The sequence below is a fragment of the Otolemur garnettii genome, unplaced genomic scaffold (genome assembly GCF_000181295.1).
Source record: "Otolemur garnettii isolate 467f Iridium unplaced genomic scaffold, OtoGar3 scaffold00105, whole genome shotgun sequence".
Lineage (NCBI taxonomy): Eukaryota > Metazoa > Chordata > Mammalia > Primates > Galagidae > Otolemur > Otolemur garnettii.
The window spans coordinates 1,848,312-1,865,053 of record NW_003852500.1 but is presented as its reverse complement, the minus strand read 5'-3'; the positions used below and the strand labels follow the sequence as shown (position 1 = coordinate 1,865,053).

At 47.8% G+C, this 16,742-nt stretch overlaps 1 protein-coding gene across 4 annotated transcripts in view; it reads left to right on the top strand.

Annotated features, from left to right (window-relative positions):
* Nucleotides 1-5,933: 5,933 nt before the first annotated feature.
* The window catches only part of EPS15L1 (epidermal growth factor receptor pathway substrate 15 like 1), a 113,745-nt gene continuing 102,936 nt past the window's right edge, over nt 5,934-16,742 (top strand). For all 4 annotated transcript variants that reach the window (XR_002774983.1, XM_023517193.1, XM_003796525.3 and 1 more), the window contains exon 1: nt 5,934-5,977. Coding sequence is in view for 3 of the 4 variants with exons in the window: in XM_023517193.1 (XP_023372961.1) it covers nt 5,945-5,977 (33 nt within the window). In the remaining variant the exon portion in view is untranslated. The remainder of the gene's footprint in view (nt 5,978-16,742) is intronic.

The following is a 16,742-nucleotide window of genomic DNA, read 5'->3' as shown; positions in this document are numbered from 1 at the left end:
GTTCTAAAAATCTGCTTTTGGCCTGAAGGTACTTAATTTCCAGAGACATCAGGAATTTGAATTTGAGAGAATTTGTCAGCCTCTCAATATTTTTTTTCTTTTTTAGATTAATTAAAGTTATTACTGCCAATATATGTTAGAACAGACCAATGCTTCACAATATTGGAATACACATATATATAACCATAATTCATACAAAATTAATCACCATTTTATATTTGACAATGTTTTCTATACATTTTTAATAAATCAAATGAGTTCAATTTGTTTTTCTATGTCTCTCTGTGGTCTTAATATTTCAAAAAGACCAAATTTAGAGTTGTGCTTTTTGTTTTTTGGACCGAGTTTAAACCTGCCAACCTCGGTGCATGTGGACGGCACTGCAACCACTGCACTATGGGCGCCAAGCCCAAATTTAGACTTTTGATTTTGGAAGGTTTGTCAAATATGAAAAGGCCTAAAACATTAGTTCAAATAAGATTACATGCCGAAAGATTTTAAAGGAAATGCATAGTCAACTGTATCACATGTAAATTCTTTCACAGATTTTTTTTTTCATTTAACTTGCACAGACAATCTATAAACATTCTAAACCTTCTTTAACTTTTGTCCTGCCTTTCACTTTCTTATACAACCATTCTGTTTCAGGACAAAATTTATCACACAAGATTCTTTCTATACATCATGCCATTCTTCTTTCTAATTTTTCTTACTCTTAAAATTCTCCACAAAACAGAATCTCAGTTCACTATGAAGTCACTCATTCACTTGGCCAAACTGATAATTAGAAAGTTTAAAAAGCAAGAATCTTATCCTTTGACAAAGACTCAGTTTCTGTAACAATTTAAACAACCAAATGATTGCATTTTACAAATGAGAGACATTTTATGAGCTATAACATTGATACAGGATTTTCCTATTCAGAGCTGGACAGAGAACCACCATTTTTCAGGCTCAGGGGAGCTCAGATATCAGACTCTCATCTCCAGGTACAAACTCTGAGCCCCAGCCAGGTCACGAATAAGTAGCCTGAAACCTTTTGGCTGGCTCCACCCAGACTAAGGAGCACACCCCCTAATCCTCTCCCCAGACAAAAACTGCTGCAAAGACCTAACAACCTTGTCCAAGGTGAGGGGCTGCATTCATCCATTTGCTGGGACATCCATTCAATTTGTAAAGGTTTTTTTTTTTTTTCATCTACCAAGTCCTGGCCAAAATATCTCTCAGGGCCAACTATTTACCCCTAGACAAGGGACTCATGCAAGAAATCTCTGACCTGGGCCTCCTCCCCCCTTTCGGAGGCTATCCACCCAGGAGACCTGTTGCTGATATGGTTACAGCACCGTTCTCCATGAGAGTTACACTCTCTCCTCCAGATTTTCAAGGGCCATCCAGAGCTCACCAGACTGCCCGGACCACAACACTTTCCAAGGCATGGTTCCTCTGCCAGTAGCTCTGGCACTCTTTACTCCTTCTGCATGTCCCTCAGTTTAACAAAATGCCATTTCATCACTGATCTGTGGCCCGCAGTCTCAATTCTCAAATTCCTGAGACCAAAAACTTACTGAAGAAATTCCAGTAACAAAACTACAAAACCCTTTCTAATGTCTTTCCATTTTCCCCCAAGAAGACATGGTCATGTGACAGTCACCAAAGACAAAGAGCAGAAAACCTGGAACTTCCAGTTTCCCTCAGAATAGTCAGGGGGGCAAAGTTGGAGCAGGGAAGAAGGGCACACTCACACATTCGTTTCACCCTGTGAATGGGGGGGGGCAAAACACCACATATTGTTACTCATCTCAGTCATTCTCCAAGCACTCACATGCACACAATTCCAATGCATTTCTTAACCTGGGCAGCCTCGATTTCCCACTCGAACTGCCACTTAGCCATAGGAGGCAAATCAACACTCCCCTAGGCCCTGTGAGGGGCGATCCAACTCCAACCTTGGAGTTTTCCCAGTCACACCACATCCATACACTCTCACACACCTTTCACAGATCGGCTAGGGATCTAGCAGATCTGGTCTCACACACCTGTCAACAGATCTGCTGGCGATCTAATGCCCAGGAGGTGATCAGGCTCCTCTTCCACTAAAATTGTAGTGGGCCCCAAATGGATCCTACCTTGCTTTAGATGTCTCCCTGTGTAGGTACCTGTCCCTACATGCCAGTTCCTCCTGGTGTTTGACTCCTCAAAGACCTGCCACCGGGGTCCCTTCTCAGCCCAGTGGAGGTGTCCACACAGGGAGGCCAAACTGCCTCCCTGGCGCGCTCAGTGACTCATGTCGCCCAGGCCTATCGGGGCCCCCACTTGGGTGTCCAGAGGATTGGTGGCAACTACCAGGTGCATGTTCTCTCCAAGGGTGATCTTGCTTCCCGGTCAGGGAACCAAAAATGTTGCAGGAAGATGAGGCCCAATGGAGAGAAAAAGCACCCAAACACCATAGTTATAAGAGGAAGGGCTTTATTCATTGGCTGGGAGCACGGCCATTTGGAAATCTTCTATGCCCTAAGCTCCCGGCCGATGAATAAAGCCCTTCCTCCTATAACTATGGTGTTTGGCTGTTCTTTCTCTCCGTTGGGCCTCATCTTCCTGCAACACCTTCTTTAAAAACCCATGATCTTCCTTAGAGAGAGGGATTCGAGGCAGGTTCCCCCAACAGGACAACTTTCATATTAAAAATATCTTTCTTGACTTGGTGCCTGTGGCTCAAGCGGCTAAGGTGCCAGCCACATACAGCTGAGCTGGTGGGTTCGAATCCAGCCCAGGCCCGCCAAACAATGACGACTGCAACCAAAAAATAGCCAAGTGTTGTGGTGGGTACCCATAGTTCCAGCTACTTGGGAGGCGGAGGCAGGAGAATCGTCTGAGCCCAGGAGTTGGAGGTTGCTGTGAGCCATGATGCCACAACACTGTACCCAGCAGGGCAACAGCTTGAGGTTCTGTCTCAAAATAAATAAATAAATAAATAAATAAATAAAAAATCTTTCTTCCTTGGCAGTCTTCATTGTTTCAATAATTGGACTTTGTGTGGTGAGCAACTAGACCTAGGTCAAAACCCCCTTTGCAGTTTCTATAAACAGCCCCACAATCACTGATATATACTCAACCTATGGGTATCACACCTTTGTCTGTAGCACTTCTCACAGTTTATGGTGATCTATCTCTTTATGTGAATATTTGTTTAAGGTCTGCTTCCTTTACATAGGCTGGTGGGGTCCTGGGACCAGCAGCATCAGTATCACGTGGGGATTTGTTTGGAAATGCAAACATTGCTATTGAACCAAACTGGGGTCCTTCATCTGGCACAGCAAAGCCAAAACTGAAGCTGACAGCTGCAAAGGGAAAAGAGGCTTTATTTGGAGGCAGCTAAAGCTTAAAACCTGAACTCCTTGATGGTTTACAAATCAGGGTTTTCAAAGGGGTGCATTTTACGCAGGCAAAACTCAAAATTATGAATCAATACATGAAGGTTACACATTGGTCTGGCCCCCAAAAGTAGTATATGCTAAAGCTGGGGGTGGGGAGGTAAGGGGTGGAGGGTAAGGTAACAAGTGGATTCAGAAATTTTTAGATTAGTCGAAAGGAATGTTAAAATGGGTGTGACAAGATCCTCAGGGTAAATTTAGAACAAAAAATGGTGAGATCAGAGTTCAATTCCTCAGTTTTCCCTTATCTCCATTTGCCATAGAGGTAGGTGTATTTATTTATTTATTTTTGAGACAGAGTCTCACTTTGTTGCTTTTGGTAGAGTGCCATGGTGTTACAGCTCACAGCAACTTCAAACTCTTGGGCTTAAGCGGTTCTCTTGACTTGGCCTCCCAAGTAGCTGGGACTACAGGCACCTGCCACAACACTTGGCTATTTTTAGAAACAGGGTCTTTCTTGCTCAGGCTCAGGCTGGTCTTGAATCTGTGAGCTCAGGTAATCTACCTACCTTGGCCTCCTCCAGAGTGCTAGGATTACAGGCATGAGCCACCATCCTGTCCCAAGGTAGGTGTTTCTAGTTTGGGGATTTTTTTTGTTTTTGTTTTTGTGACAGAGTCTCATGCTGTTGCCTAAGCTGGAGTGCCATGGCCTTAGCCTAGCTTATAGCAACCTCAGACTCTTGGGTTCAAGAGATCCTCCTGCCTCAGCCTCTTGAGTAGATGGGATACAGATGCCCACCACAATGCCTGGCTAATTTTTCTAGTTTTAGTAGTGTGTGTGTGTGAATCTCTTTTGCTTAGGCTGGTCTAGAATTCCTGAACTCAAGCAATTCTCCCATCTTGGCTTCCCAGAGTGCTAGGATTATAGGCATGAGCCACCAGGCCCTGCTGAGGTGAGTGTTTCTGAAAAATACCTCAAGAACATATGTTAAGTTTATATATGGAACCAAAACACTTCTTGACCCTGGCTTGTGTAGAGGACTGTTGCTATTCCCAGAACTGGATGCCAGAACTTCCCCTGCAGGCACTCAAGATTTTCCTTTATTTCCATGCTCGAGGGGCTTGGCAGGCCCCTAAGAGGGATCCCTGCTCTGTCTCAACATCTTAGGTCCCACCTAGAGCTACAAATCAGAATTAGAACCCCAGTTTGTGTTTAACAGGCCCTTTGTGTGGTTCTAATGTAGCTCCAGGGAGAGACTCCTGTTCTAGACTATCAACTAGGGGAAGAAAGTGTCTGTCTGGTCCACCATTAGTGCACTCATGTGGAAGCCAGGCCTAGCAAAGGTACAGTGCTCAACACTTGGTTGGCAGGTGAATGGTCAATGAATGATAAAGGAGTGCTCATCTCTGAATGGCACGAGACACACTGAGTCTACTGAAGATGTGGAGCAGCAGCTTGTGAGACACCAGAAAGGAGGAGATGGACCAACAGCTGTACCCCCACCCCTGAGATCACAAGCCTTCTGGCTTGCTTGCTGGGAACTGGTGTCAGGCTTGACTCACTGTGCCACCATCATGTGGGGCATGGCAAGGGGACTAGGGGGTGGGTGGCAGGGAGGGTGGCTGGATGGGGCAGCAGTGGCTGGGGGGGGGAGGGGGTAACCTTTCCTAAAGAAGCCTTGTGCTGTGGTTAGCTGCCTGATCTGACTTCCTTTCTCACCCTGTCTGTGGAAATTGGGGTGGTGGATACCCAAAGTCAAGGGAAGACAAAATGTGCTTGAATAAATGCTCCTCTGCAGTAGGGCTGTTCCCCTGGTAATGGCCCTCCAGCAGCCATCAAGTGCCTGGGGACTCTTTGTGGGGCAATGTGAGGCACAGATAACAAACGGCATACACAGGTTACCTACCATTCCTTCTCTTCCGAAGAGGGGACTAGGAGCCCAGAGAGCATAGTTAAATGACTTGAGAAGGTCATACAGAAAGAGCAGCTAAGAAATAACCTCAGGCATTGTGAGCAATGCACAGAGAGCTTAAGTGCTGGCCCAACCCTATCTGAAGCAGAGGACGTTAAAGGGGCAGACCCGGATTAGAAGACACACACACACAGAGAGCTATCCCAGGAACAGGGAGCCTTGGGCAGTTTGAGGGCGACCACCTCAGCATCGTGCATCCGTAGGTGCACCGGGATGGGGATAGCATCCCTAGCAGACAGCCTGGCATAGGCAAGGGCCGGAGGCATGATAAACTCGTACAGCTGCCAAATGTCTGAGAGTCTGACCAACGCAGTAAGGCAAGGGTGGTGGCAGTGAGTTAGACTAGCCTAGCTGACACCTCGCGTGGGTCCCAGCGGCACGCACGCCTCCTGGGCTCCGCCCCCTCCCGGTTACGCGAGCCCAGCCCCGCCTCGGACCCGCCCCAGCCCCTCCCGCACCGGTTGCGCCTGCGTTTCCCTGTCTTTGGCTCCGCCCTCTCCTGGATCGGCTGCGCGCGCACTGTCTTTCGCACCAGTGCGCACTCGCGGCAGCGGCCCCGCCTCCGTTCCCCCGGCGCTCGGAGCCCGAGTCCGCGGGAAGATGGCGGCTCCGCTCATCCCCCTCTCCCAGCAGGTAGGGTCCAGGAGAGTCCGGGGGTGGCCCTGGGGCGCGCGGCGTGAGGGTGGCGCCGCCAGGAGGCTGATGCGCGTGGAGACCCAGACGGGCGGCGGTGGCAGCGCCTGCTCGTGTTGAGGGACCCGCGGCAGGCGGGCGGGCGGGGGTGCGGCCCTGAAGGTGACAGGCCGGTGGGGCTCGTGGCCTCCCTTGCCCCAGCGACCCAGTGAGGGCAGCGAGGAGGCTGGGCGCGTCACCAGTCTGCTCCGCCCGGGGCCCGGACGCTGGTGCGACAGAAGCTCGCAGGTCGGGCAGTGCACGGTGGTACTGGGCTCTATGCCAGGGAGGTGGGCGAGGGGAAGAGAGCATTTCTGTCAGCGTGGCGGCCCCAGGAGTCTTTGTCTGTCGCTAGTCCCAGCCCCCCAGGCGGACAGTGTCCCCGCAGGGAGCAGGCGGGCTGGAGGGCAGAACCTGGCTGGAGCCACGACCCGCCAGCAGCGCGATCTAAGACACATTCCTTTCTCTCTTGGGAGCTGCTTCCGCTTTCCTTGCTTTGAATGGAGATCGCACGTCTTCAGGCACCGTCTGTGTCCTCAAAGTCGCCTGATGTGCTTACTAAGGGGCAGTAACTGTAGCGCGACACGGACGTGCAAAAAGAGCCATGCGCAGGCAGCTCCACTTTTTGGGAGGGACTTCCATTCATTCATTTATCTATCCATTCCTCAAATGTGCGTTAGGTCAGATGCTGGGAGTGCAACAGTCATCCAGCCAGACAATGTCGCTGCTCTCCTGGAGGTGACACTCGTGGGAACTAGAAACTACCTATGTTCTGCTAATCACAGCTGCTTTTATTTGCTGAATACCTGTGTTGTGCCAAGCACCATATTATAAGCGCTTTGCTGAAATAATCGCACAACATAGCGATTACTAATGAGGACACTGGGTCAGATCAACTTTTGCCTCCAACTTAGTCCACTGAATGTCCTCTGATGAAGCTCATAGCCTCTCTACACGTCAGATGCCTTATGTAAAAAATGGAGTATAAAAATGTATTGAGGCTGGGGCAGTGGCTCACACCTATAATTCCGGAACTTTGGGAGGCCAAGATGGAGGATCACTTGAGTGGGTTCAAGTCCAGCCTGGGCAACACAGGCAACATAGTGAGACTCCATCTCTACAAAAAATACCACTAGGTGTGGTAGTGCATGTCTGTAGTCTCAATTACTCCAAAGGCGGAGGCAGGACGATTGCTTGAGCCCAGATGTTTGAGGTTGCAATGAGCTATGATGGCTTGACTGCAGTTTAGCTTGGACAACAGAATGAGACCCTGTGTCAAAAAAAAAAAGTACTAGGATAATGGGAAGATTGTGTAGAGCAAGTACAACTGTGCCTAGCACATTAGAAGCACTCAGTGGTACTACGATTATTATCATCAATCTCTGTTAGATTTGGACATTTGAGGATAGAGACCACAGCAAGTGAGGATGTCAAACCTGATAATAGATGATGTGTCGACATGACTGGTTAGCTTATCCAAGGAGAGATTGTGTACAACTGGTAAATATTGTAAGGAGTAGCCAATCTGCAACACTATCACTAAATTGACAGCCATAAAGAACAGTGGTTATTAATTAACAGTTCTTGTAACAGATATGAAAGAGCTCTGTAAACTAAGTGCCTTGTGATAGTAGGTATTGTTACTACTAAATATCTGTAGATAGTGGGTGGTGAATCTGTGACCATCTGATTTCACGATTATTCTTTTTTAAGCAACAAAAGCTTCATCTTTCTCTTTTGCATCCCTTTTAATAAAAGGATTTGTTCTGTAAAATTTGGATTTAGCCAAAAGGCCACACTTAAGGGCCACATGTGGTCTTCAGGCTGCAGGTTCCCTACCCTAAAAGCTCACTTTATGAGAAAGCATTATTAGTTTGTTTTGGGTGGAGGTGGGAGTCTTTTAAAAACTTAAAAAAAAATTCCTGTCTAAGACTGGGTAAGGGGGCTCACACCTGCAATCCTAGCACCCTGGGAGGCTGAGGTGGGTGGATTGCTTGAAGTCAGGAGTATAAGACCAGCCTGAGCAAGAGTGAGACCCCATCTCTAAAAAACTAGCCAGGCATTGTGGCAGGCGCTGTAGTCCCAGCTACTGGGGAGGCTAAGGCAAGGGGATCATTTGAGCACAAGAGTTGGAGGTTGCTGTGAACTATGATGTCATGCTGAGGGCAACAAAGTGAAACTTTATCTCAGAAAAAATAAATAGTGAGGGTGGGTGGAGGGAGGGTGATTGATGGGATCACGCCTATGGTTCATCCTATAACGGTACATGTGAATCTCTCTAAATGTAGAATATAAATGTCTTACCACAATAACTAAGAGAAAGACATGAAGGCTATGTTAACCAGTTGGATGAAAGTATTTCAAATTGTATATAGAAACAGGACACTGTACCCCATGATAGTATTAACGTACACTGCTATGATTTAATTAAAAAAGTTGGCTTGGCGCCTGTGGCTCAAGGGGCTAAGGCGCCAGCCACATACACCTAAGGTGGCAGGTTCGAATCCAGCCCGGGCCCACCCAAAACAACAATGATAGATGCAACAAAAAAAAAATAGCTGGGCGTTGTGGTGGGCACCTGTAGTCCCAGCTATTTGGGAGGTGGAGGCAGGAGAATCGCTTGAACCCAGGAATTGGAGGTTGCTGTGAGCTGTGATGCCACGGCATTCTACCCAGGGCGAGAGCTTGAGGCTCTGTCTCAAAAAAAAAAAAAAGTTATAAAACATAAAAAAAAGAAAAAATAATAAAAATAAAACTTCCTGTCTAATTTTGACACTGGCCCTAATTTGAACTTTGATGATAACTAAAGTCTATTGAGTGCTTTAGAGCTATAAAATACATTCTAGCATGTTGTCACTTACCTGCATTACACCTTGCACTTTAAGGAGGGGATTCTTATTTTACTGATAGAGGATTAGCTTTAGAGGAGGGTGGGTGGTGATTTGCATGAATGTATGAAAAGAGGAGTCAGGTCATGTGACTCATTTGCCTTAGAACCTTTTGGAATAGAATCCTGATTCCTTCCCAGGAACCATGAAGCCCTACCAGTCAGGCATATGTCAGCCTGTCCTGCTTTGTCTACTTTGTGCTGTTCCTGGTCCCCCACACTGCAGCCATATGCACTGCTTTCTTTCCCTCCCATTGTCTAATATCTCTTGGTCCTCAGGATGTCCCACTGACTGTTCCTTCTTCCTAAAGTGCTTTTCTTCATTCCCCTCTTGGCACTTCCAGTGCTTGGCTCCTTCCTCTCCTTAAGGTGGCAGCTCAGATAACACCCTTCACTGAGGTCTTTGCTGATCATCTGTCATAAGTAGCACCCCACGTAGCTGTCTGCCTCCTTCATTCTATCCCTCAGCACTGAACATGGTCCGCAGATGTCTGTTTCTTTGCTCTCTGTCTTCCTGTTGTCCAGTGAAGCAAGTACAGGCCTCTTGCTCAGTGCTCCCAAGCTCAGTTTCCCGGAGATGTCAGGTAAACCTGTGAAACTGGGACCACCTAGTGCAGTTTCCACGCAGCTTGTCCTCTCTATGTGTGGGATGGGGCTGTGGTTGGGGGCAAAATCCAACCAAGTTGTAAGAAGTGACTGACAGCTCAATCTTCTGGACTCTGACAAGTTCAGGGCTCTGACTTTCAAGCTTTTTTGTGTTCCTTTCCCTGAATATTTGTCAAATGAATGCGTGACCCAGTTTTCTTCCTTTGGGTAATTTTTCAGTAGTTCTTTATGCCTTCTTGAGTGAAGCTCTGCACCAGGGATTTCTGTCAGCCCTGGTATGACAGGCCCTTGCAGTCTAGCTGAGGAGATCACATAGGTTCATAGATAATTCCAGGGGAAGCATGCATATGATTCTAGGAGAATTTCTGATTAGGGGCAGCAGAGGGCAGGGGTGGGTACCCTGGAGCAGAGGGCTGAGATTTGGTTGGATTGAGGTGGCAGAGGACACTTGGAAAATGGGTAGTCAGGTGAAGGGGTCAGCCAAGGAAGGAGGAAGTGTTTTTTCTATCCACATGCTTATTGGTATCTGTCCTAATCTACTCTGTATACCTGTCATCATGTAGGACATCACTTTACTCATATAGCCTTTTGTGGCCCTGAATATCAGTGTCAGTTTGAAGAGTCTGTACTCCTGCCTCTCTAGGAAGGATTTTATTTACTTTTAAATTTATTTTGATTAAGGCCTGGCACAGTGGCTCATGCCTGTAACCCTAGCACTCTGGAAGGCCAAAGTGGGTGGATTGCCTGAGTTCACAGATTTGAGACTAGCCTGAACCAGTGAGACCCCGTCTCTAAAAATAGCCAGGTATTGTGGTGGGCGTCTGTAATCCCAGCTATTTGGGAGGGTGAGGCAAGAGAATCGCCTGGGCCCAGGAATTGGAGGTTGCTGTGTGCTGTGTGACACCACGGCACTCTACCAAGGGCAGTAAAGTGAGACTCTGTCTCTATTAAAAAAAAAACAAAAAACAAAAAACTTTTATTTTGGCTGGGTGTAGTGGCTGATGCCTGTAAATCCTAGCACTCTGGGAGGGCAAGGCAGGTGGATTACTTGAGCTCAGGAATTCCAGATCAGTCTGAGCAAGAGGGAGACCCCTATCCCTACTAAAAATAGAAAAACTAGCCAGGGCATTGTGGTGGGTGCCAGTAGTCCCTGCTACCCTGGAGGCTGAGGCAAGAGGCTCAAGCCCAAGTTTGAGATTGCTGGGAGCTATGATGCTATGGCATTCTACCCAGGGCAACAAGTGAGACCCTGTCTCAAAAAAAGAGAAAATTTTAATGAGGCCTTAGAATGAACCAATGTGAGTGATTCTCCCCATCAGCATCTCATTAATTTATATTACTCCTTGCTTCCCTGCTCGGCTGTCTTCAGCTCTCCAAAATGCCTTCTGTGTAAGCAGGCTTGTATCTCTTACTCTTTTATACTCTTTAAGGTTACCAGCAACTCTGGCATCCTTAGCTCTAGTGGTCTGTCACTGGAGCAGGTCCTCTTTGAACCCTGCAACACTGGACCTGTCAGCCTTCATTCGTCATCCGCCCCCCCTTTGTTCTCTCCCCTGCCCTCAAATTTCAGCCTGCCCACCTGTATGCTTTCTTTCTGAATGCTGCCTCCTGTGGAGCTTTCCTGCAGAATGCTTTAAACCTTCCTGCCCTCCCCCCACTTTAAGGAATTCCAGTTTCATTTCTCACCCTTGCCTCTGCCAGCCTTCTAGACTCTGGCATTGGTCACTTCCTTGCTACAGCCCAAAGGGGCTAGGGCTGTATCTGTTCCTACTTAGTCTTTACCTCCCATTTCATCCCACACCACTGTGGCATTGATCTTCTAAAACATACCCTCAACCATTTCCCTGCTCCAAAAACCTTCTGCAGCTCTCTGGAATTCCTGAGCTTCAAAATAAGTTAGGCTCCCTGAGCTGAAGCCCTGCCTTCCTATCCCCTAATCCTGTTGTAGACTCCACTTGGCCTCTCTGGCTCACTTTCCCACATGCTTTCTAGCCCCTCAACATCCCTAGCTCTATTGCTCTTCTGTCCATGAGCTTCTGCTGCATCCTGCCTGCCCTGGGGCTGCTCTTTAAGGCGTCTTCCACATGGTCTTCTCTCCTGTGCCATCTGTGGATCTCTTTCATGGCTCCTGTACCTAGGAAGCCCATGATAACTAGAAGAGAGTGCTGGGCTCAGTGAGGAGCCGCTGCCTGGTGCCTGAGGACTTCTATCTTCCTTCCTTCCCCCTGGTCGTGCTTCATTCAACCATGAGCTGTTAAAATTTTCTTTTTAACAGATACCACCATTCTAGGAGGTTTTTCCATTTGTGAGAGAGAATACTGAGACCCACAGAAATTAAATAACTTGCCAAAGCCCTGCCGCTGGTGGGTGCAGAGCTGAGGGTGCACCCATGTCTGCCTGTTGCAGCTCCCCACCTTCCTAGACTGCCTGCTGGGCACCCGGCCCAGAACAGTGCCTGGCCAGTGTGTCAGGAATGAATGCTGAGTGGCTTGGGACACTTGCTTGTCCTCTTGTCCCTTGTTTTTTTATCCTCTAGAATAATTGCAAGTCTCTCTGTATTACTAGCATGTTAATGGTGATGTGGTAGAGAGCGAAGTTTTAGAGTAAAACCAATGCCTGGGAGATCCAGAATTCCTGGCTGTCTCTGTCTCTTCTTAAAAAAGGCAAAAGATTTATGGGATCTGAAGAGAAACCAGAATTTCTCTCTCTTTTTTTGTAGACACTAGGTCTTGTTCTGTTATCCAGGCTGGACTGCAGTGATGTGATAACTCACTGTAACCCCAAACTCCTGGGCTCAACCCATCCTCCCACCTCAGCCTCCTAAGTAGCTGCTGGGACTATAGCTGGGACCATTCCTGGCTAATTTTTACTTTTTTTTTTTTTTAGAGACAAAGTCTCACCATGTTGCCCAGGCTGGTCTCTAACTCCTTGTCTCAAGCAGTCCTCCCTCCTTGGCCTCCCAAAGTGCCAAGATTATAGGCATGAGCAAGCCACTGTGCCCAGCCATGGCTATGTCTTGTTGACCTGTATTGGGCTGGTGTTTTTGACTAAATAGCACTCCATCAAGCAAGAACACCAGTTCTGAACTTCAGAACAGCTTTCTCATGCCCAATTCTTAACCTGGTCAGCTGATGTGAGAAGCTGATCTGTCAGGTCAGATGGTACTGGAGAGCTGAGTGTCCACTTTCCAGTTCTGTTATCTCAGGCTGTACTATATTCTGTGATGGACAGACAGAACTACTGCTGCACCCCAGTGGGAGACACCGTGTCAGCTCCTGTCCTGGGGATGCTCTCAGGCCCTCCCCACTTTGACCTGATCTGAGTAGTCACCATCCACGTGGAAATCTTTTTGATACTCTTTCTTTGAATATGACTCTTTGAGTCTCAGTGTTATTTGAAGCCACTTTAGGGTGCCTGCTTTTCAGTGTTCAGGTCCTCAGATGTTTGTTCAATGCCCTTGGTTGTGCAGGTACTTTCTGTACTTCAGTTTCCCCATCTGCAGATTATGACTAGTACTGAGTACCTTCTTTACCTGCCTAGACATAGTGGAGCATCAGGACCCTGAGTTGGTGCCCTCAGAGCAAATAGACCATGCTGTCCTTGGGTGAATATCTTTGCTGGGTGCTTTCTGGGTAGTGGGATGGTGACTGGGCAGTGAGTCGGAAGACAACCCTGTCGCATGGAGCTGACATTCCTGAGGAGGGGCATGGATGGAAAGAAATGAACAAATATGTAGTGTGTCCAGTGGCAATCTATGTCCTGAAAGAGTAGAACAGGCGAGGATTGTGATCTGATGTGCAGTCTAGGAAGGCCTCACCACATAGGCTGAAGGGACTGAGTAGAAAAGACATCAGGGATTGCTTGGTTTTTCTGTTCTCCTGGTTACTGTCATTGGTGTTATTCTGTGTATGGTGGGGTAAACTGAGACTGGAGATATCATGTCCCTTGCCCAAGGTTGCATCTGGAGAGCTCTCACCAACTGGGCTCTAGAGACCAGGCCCAGGCCTCTTCATTGCACTGTAGTTACCTATCTTGGAAAGTTTCTTTTAGCTCCCAAGCCTTACAATAGGGTGACATCTCCTGATCTCATTTGCTTTTCTACAATAATTGTGCTACCTAGTTGTTAGATGTTCTGTAGTCTGAGTGGAGAGGATAGCACTTGAGTAAGTGTTTATTTTATGGCTTTAATCCTATCTCATCAGAAGTTAGAGGGGAAATGGGAAGGCCTGTTTATTGTCTTCCTGAGGATCAGAAGTTTTCTCTGCTAGAGTGGTGAAAGTTCTACCAGGCCCATGCAGAGTTGAGCCGGCTAGGCCTGACTCAGGAGGGGTGGCTTGGCCAGGTCACAGAGCAGGCTCAGGTTAAGGGTGGTCCAAGGTGGAGGAGGGGCAGATGACTTGCCTCAATTTGAGTGTTGGATAGAGGAGAAGGGGTTGGGGCACAGAGAAGGAGGGAGGAATGTCTTTTCACGTGGAGGTGAAGCAGACTGAGTAAGAGACTATAATTCTAGCTCAAAAGGCTAACCTATGTTGTTGGAATTTTGAGGTCCACCTCCCTCTTCTAATAAGGGTGACTTAAGGATGAAAGGAGGAAGGTGTTTTAGTAAATGGGACACTGAAGTCTGTGCCTGGGGTACAAATTGGCCCAAGACAAAAGGGAATGATGGGATGTCTGCTTGCCCAGAGAGTGGCCAGTGGCAGGTGGGGGTAGGGGAACTGAGACTTGCCTACCTCCTCATGCTAGGCTGGGCTTTACTACCGGACAGAGTGGTGGCCTGTAGATTACAGTCCTGCATGGAGTGTAAACCATTGGCTTTTAAAGCCTGTGTGGACTTTCCTTCATAATAAAACTAGCTCTTTTTTTAAAAAAAAGCTTTTTTAAGAGACAAGATTTCCATCTGTGGTTCAGGCTGGATATGATTATCTCTTGAACTCTGAGGCTGAAGTGATCTTCCTGCCTCAGCCTCCTGAGTAGCTGGGACTGCAGGTATATGCCACCATACCAGGCTGATTTTTTAATTTTCTATAGAGATGGGGGTCTCCTTATGTTTAGGCTAGTCCTGAACTGGCCTCAAGTGATCCTCCCTCCTTGGCCTCCCAAAGTGCTGTGATTATACTCCTTAACTACTGCATCTGACCAATCCCAGCTCTTTTTTTTTTTGAGACACAGTCTTGCTCTGTTTTCCCAGGCTAGGTAGGAGTGTCAAGGCCATAGCCTACCTCACAGCAGCCTCACACTCCTGGGTTCAAGTGATTCTCTTGCTTCCATCTCCTGAATAACTGAGACTATAGGAGCCTACCACAATGTCTGGCTATTTTTTTTCTTTTTTTGAGACAAAAGTCTCACTTTGTTGCCCTCAGTAGAGTGCTGTAGCATCATAGCTCAAGTCAACCTCAAATTCTTGGGCTCAAGCAATTCTCTTGCCTCAGCCTCTGGAGTAGTAGGGACTACAGACTCCTGCCACAATGCCCAGCAATTTTTAAAGACGGGGTCTCGCCCTTGCTCAGGCTAGTCTCAAACCTCTGAGCTCAAGCAATCCACCTGCCTCAACCTCCCAGATTGCTAGGATTACAGGTGTGAGCCACTGTGTCCAGCCCCAATCCTAGCTCTTAATATCTCAAGCTGTTGCAAGGGAAGAAGAAGCTACAGATAGCCACAACAGTTGTGGCCTCAGGTTTCCATCTGTTCTGCGGGCTGCATGGGGATGTATTCTTGACAGCGTAATCCATTTATCATTACATTTGGAAGTATGGCAGGTTCTTGAGGAGTGGCACCTTTAGTTTGGCCGCTTACACAGGGAATGCTTGAGGCTAGATAGCAGCTCAGAGATGTTTGCTGTGATAGGGGCATGAGGTGATGAAAGAGGAACCTGGCTGGAGATTGTTTCAGGAAGAGGAGAAGGGGCTGGTGATTGAAGGAAAATGTGGGGTGGCTGTGTAGACAGGAGATTGTCTTGAGTGGGGAGAGGAAGCAGGTATGTGCAGCCAGCAGGACAAGAAGAGCCTTCAGAGAGCCAGGATAGCAGTGACAGGGAATGCCTGGTGGGCTGTAGGTGTGTGAGTTGAAGCAAAACCCACCTAGTTGTAGGAGATCTTCCAGGCTGTGTGAGTCCCCAGATTTATGTCCAGTTCAGAAGAAGCCCAACTCTTGGGTTGGGGATACCATTAGATTCCATTCACTGAGCTGCTGTGTGCATAGAACCAAGATGAAAAAAACTAAGCTCCACATTGGGTCAGCTCACAGCTAGGCACCCAGGTACAAAGATAAGTAGGACATAGGGTGACAAACACCCTCATGGAGGTCAGGTGGCACCCACGGAGGTAGAATGAATCACCTACACTGGGCTAGAAATAAAGGGCTGGAGGAAGATAGTGCCTGCACCTCTTTCTTTCTTTTCCCTCCTCTGTTCCAGCAGGAAGAGCTGCACACTTCCCTGACCAGTGCCTCTCCCCCTACCCTCTGCATGTGCTCTCCCTCCCAGTGCCACCTTCACAGCTTCTCATCTGCACCCCCAACCCCTCCAAGTCAGAGCCTCCCGTTCCTGACTCTGGTAACCCAGAATCTCCCAAGAGAGTGTTGTGGAGTGATTTGGGATGCAGATGTTATGCAGAAGTAAGAAAGTGTTGTTGGACCACTGATGGTGTCATCATCCCTGTGCTTGTTTCTGGACAAAGAAACTGAGGAGAGAGATAAAATGACCAGCCAGGCCCCTTCAGGGAGTCAGGTGCCCAGATCAGACTGCAGGCTTCAAGGCCACCAGTTTGTCCCATTGATGCTGCACTGTGGGCTCCCAGGAGGTCAGGAAAAACTCTGCCTGTTCTACGTCCTGATATGTCCCCGGCTTCTGAAATATGGGTACCCAGCACATAGCAGGCAGGTGATAGCCATTTGTCCATTGGGAGGCTGGATGCTTGAAACAGCAGCCGGGAGCGTGGTCTTGTCTTTCCAGCTGCCTTTCATGGGAGTTGATAGATGGGAACACTTTGTCTCTTGAGGAAGAAACAGCTGCAGGGCCCAGAACCACTCTCTGCTATCAGGAGTCCCGCTGCCTCTTCACCTCCACTCAGGAGAGGGTGAGAAAGGGCTTCCCTCATTTATTAGCGACAAGCTTGCCTCTGTGTTGTTACATTGATCCATAGAAAATTGGCTTTTCTTAATCCAAAGAGGATGTACTTTTCAATTTTACAGTTTTACATTATTCCATGGAAAAGAAAATGATCTTGGCTCGGCGCC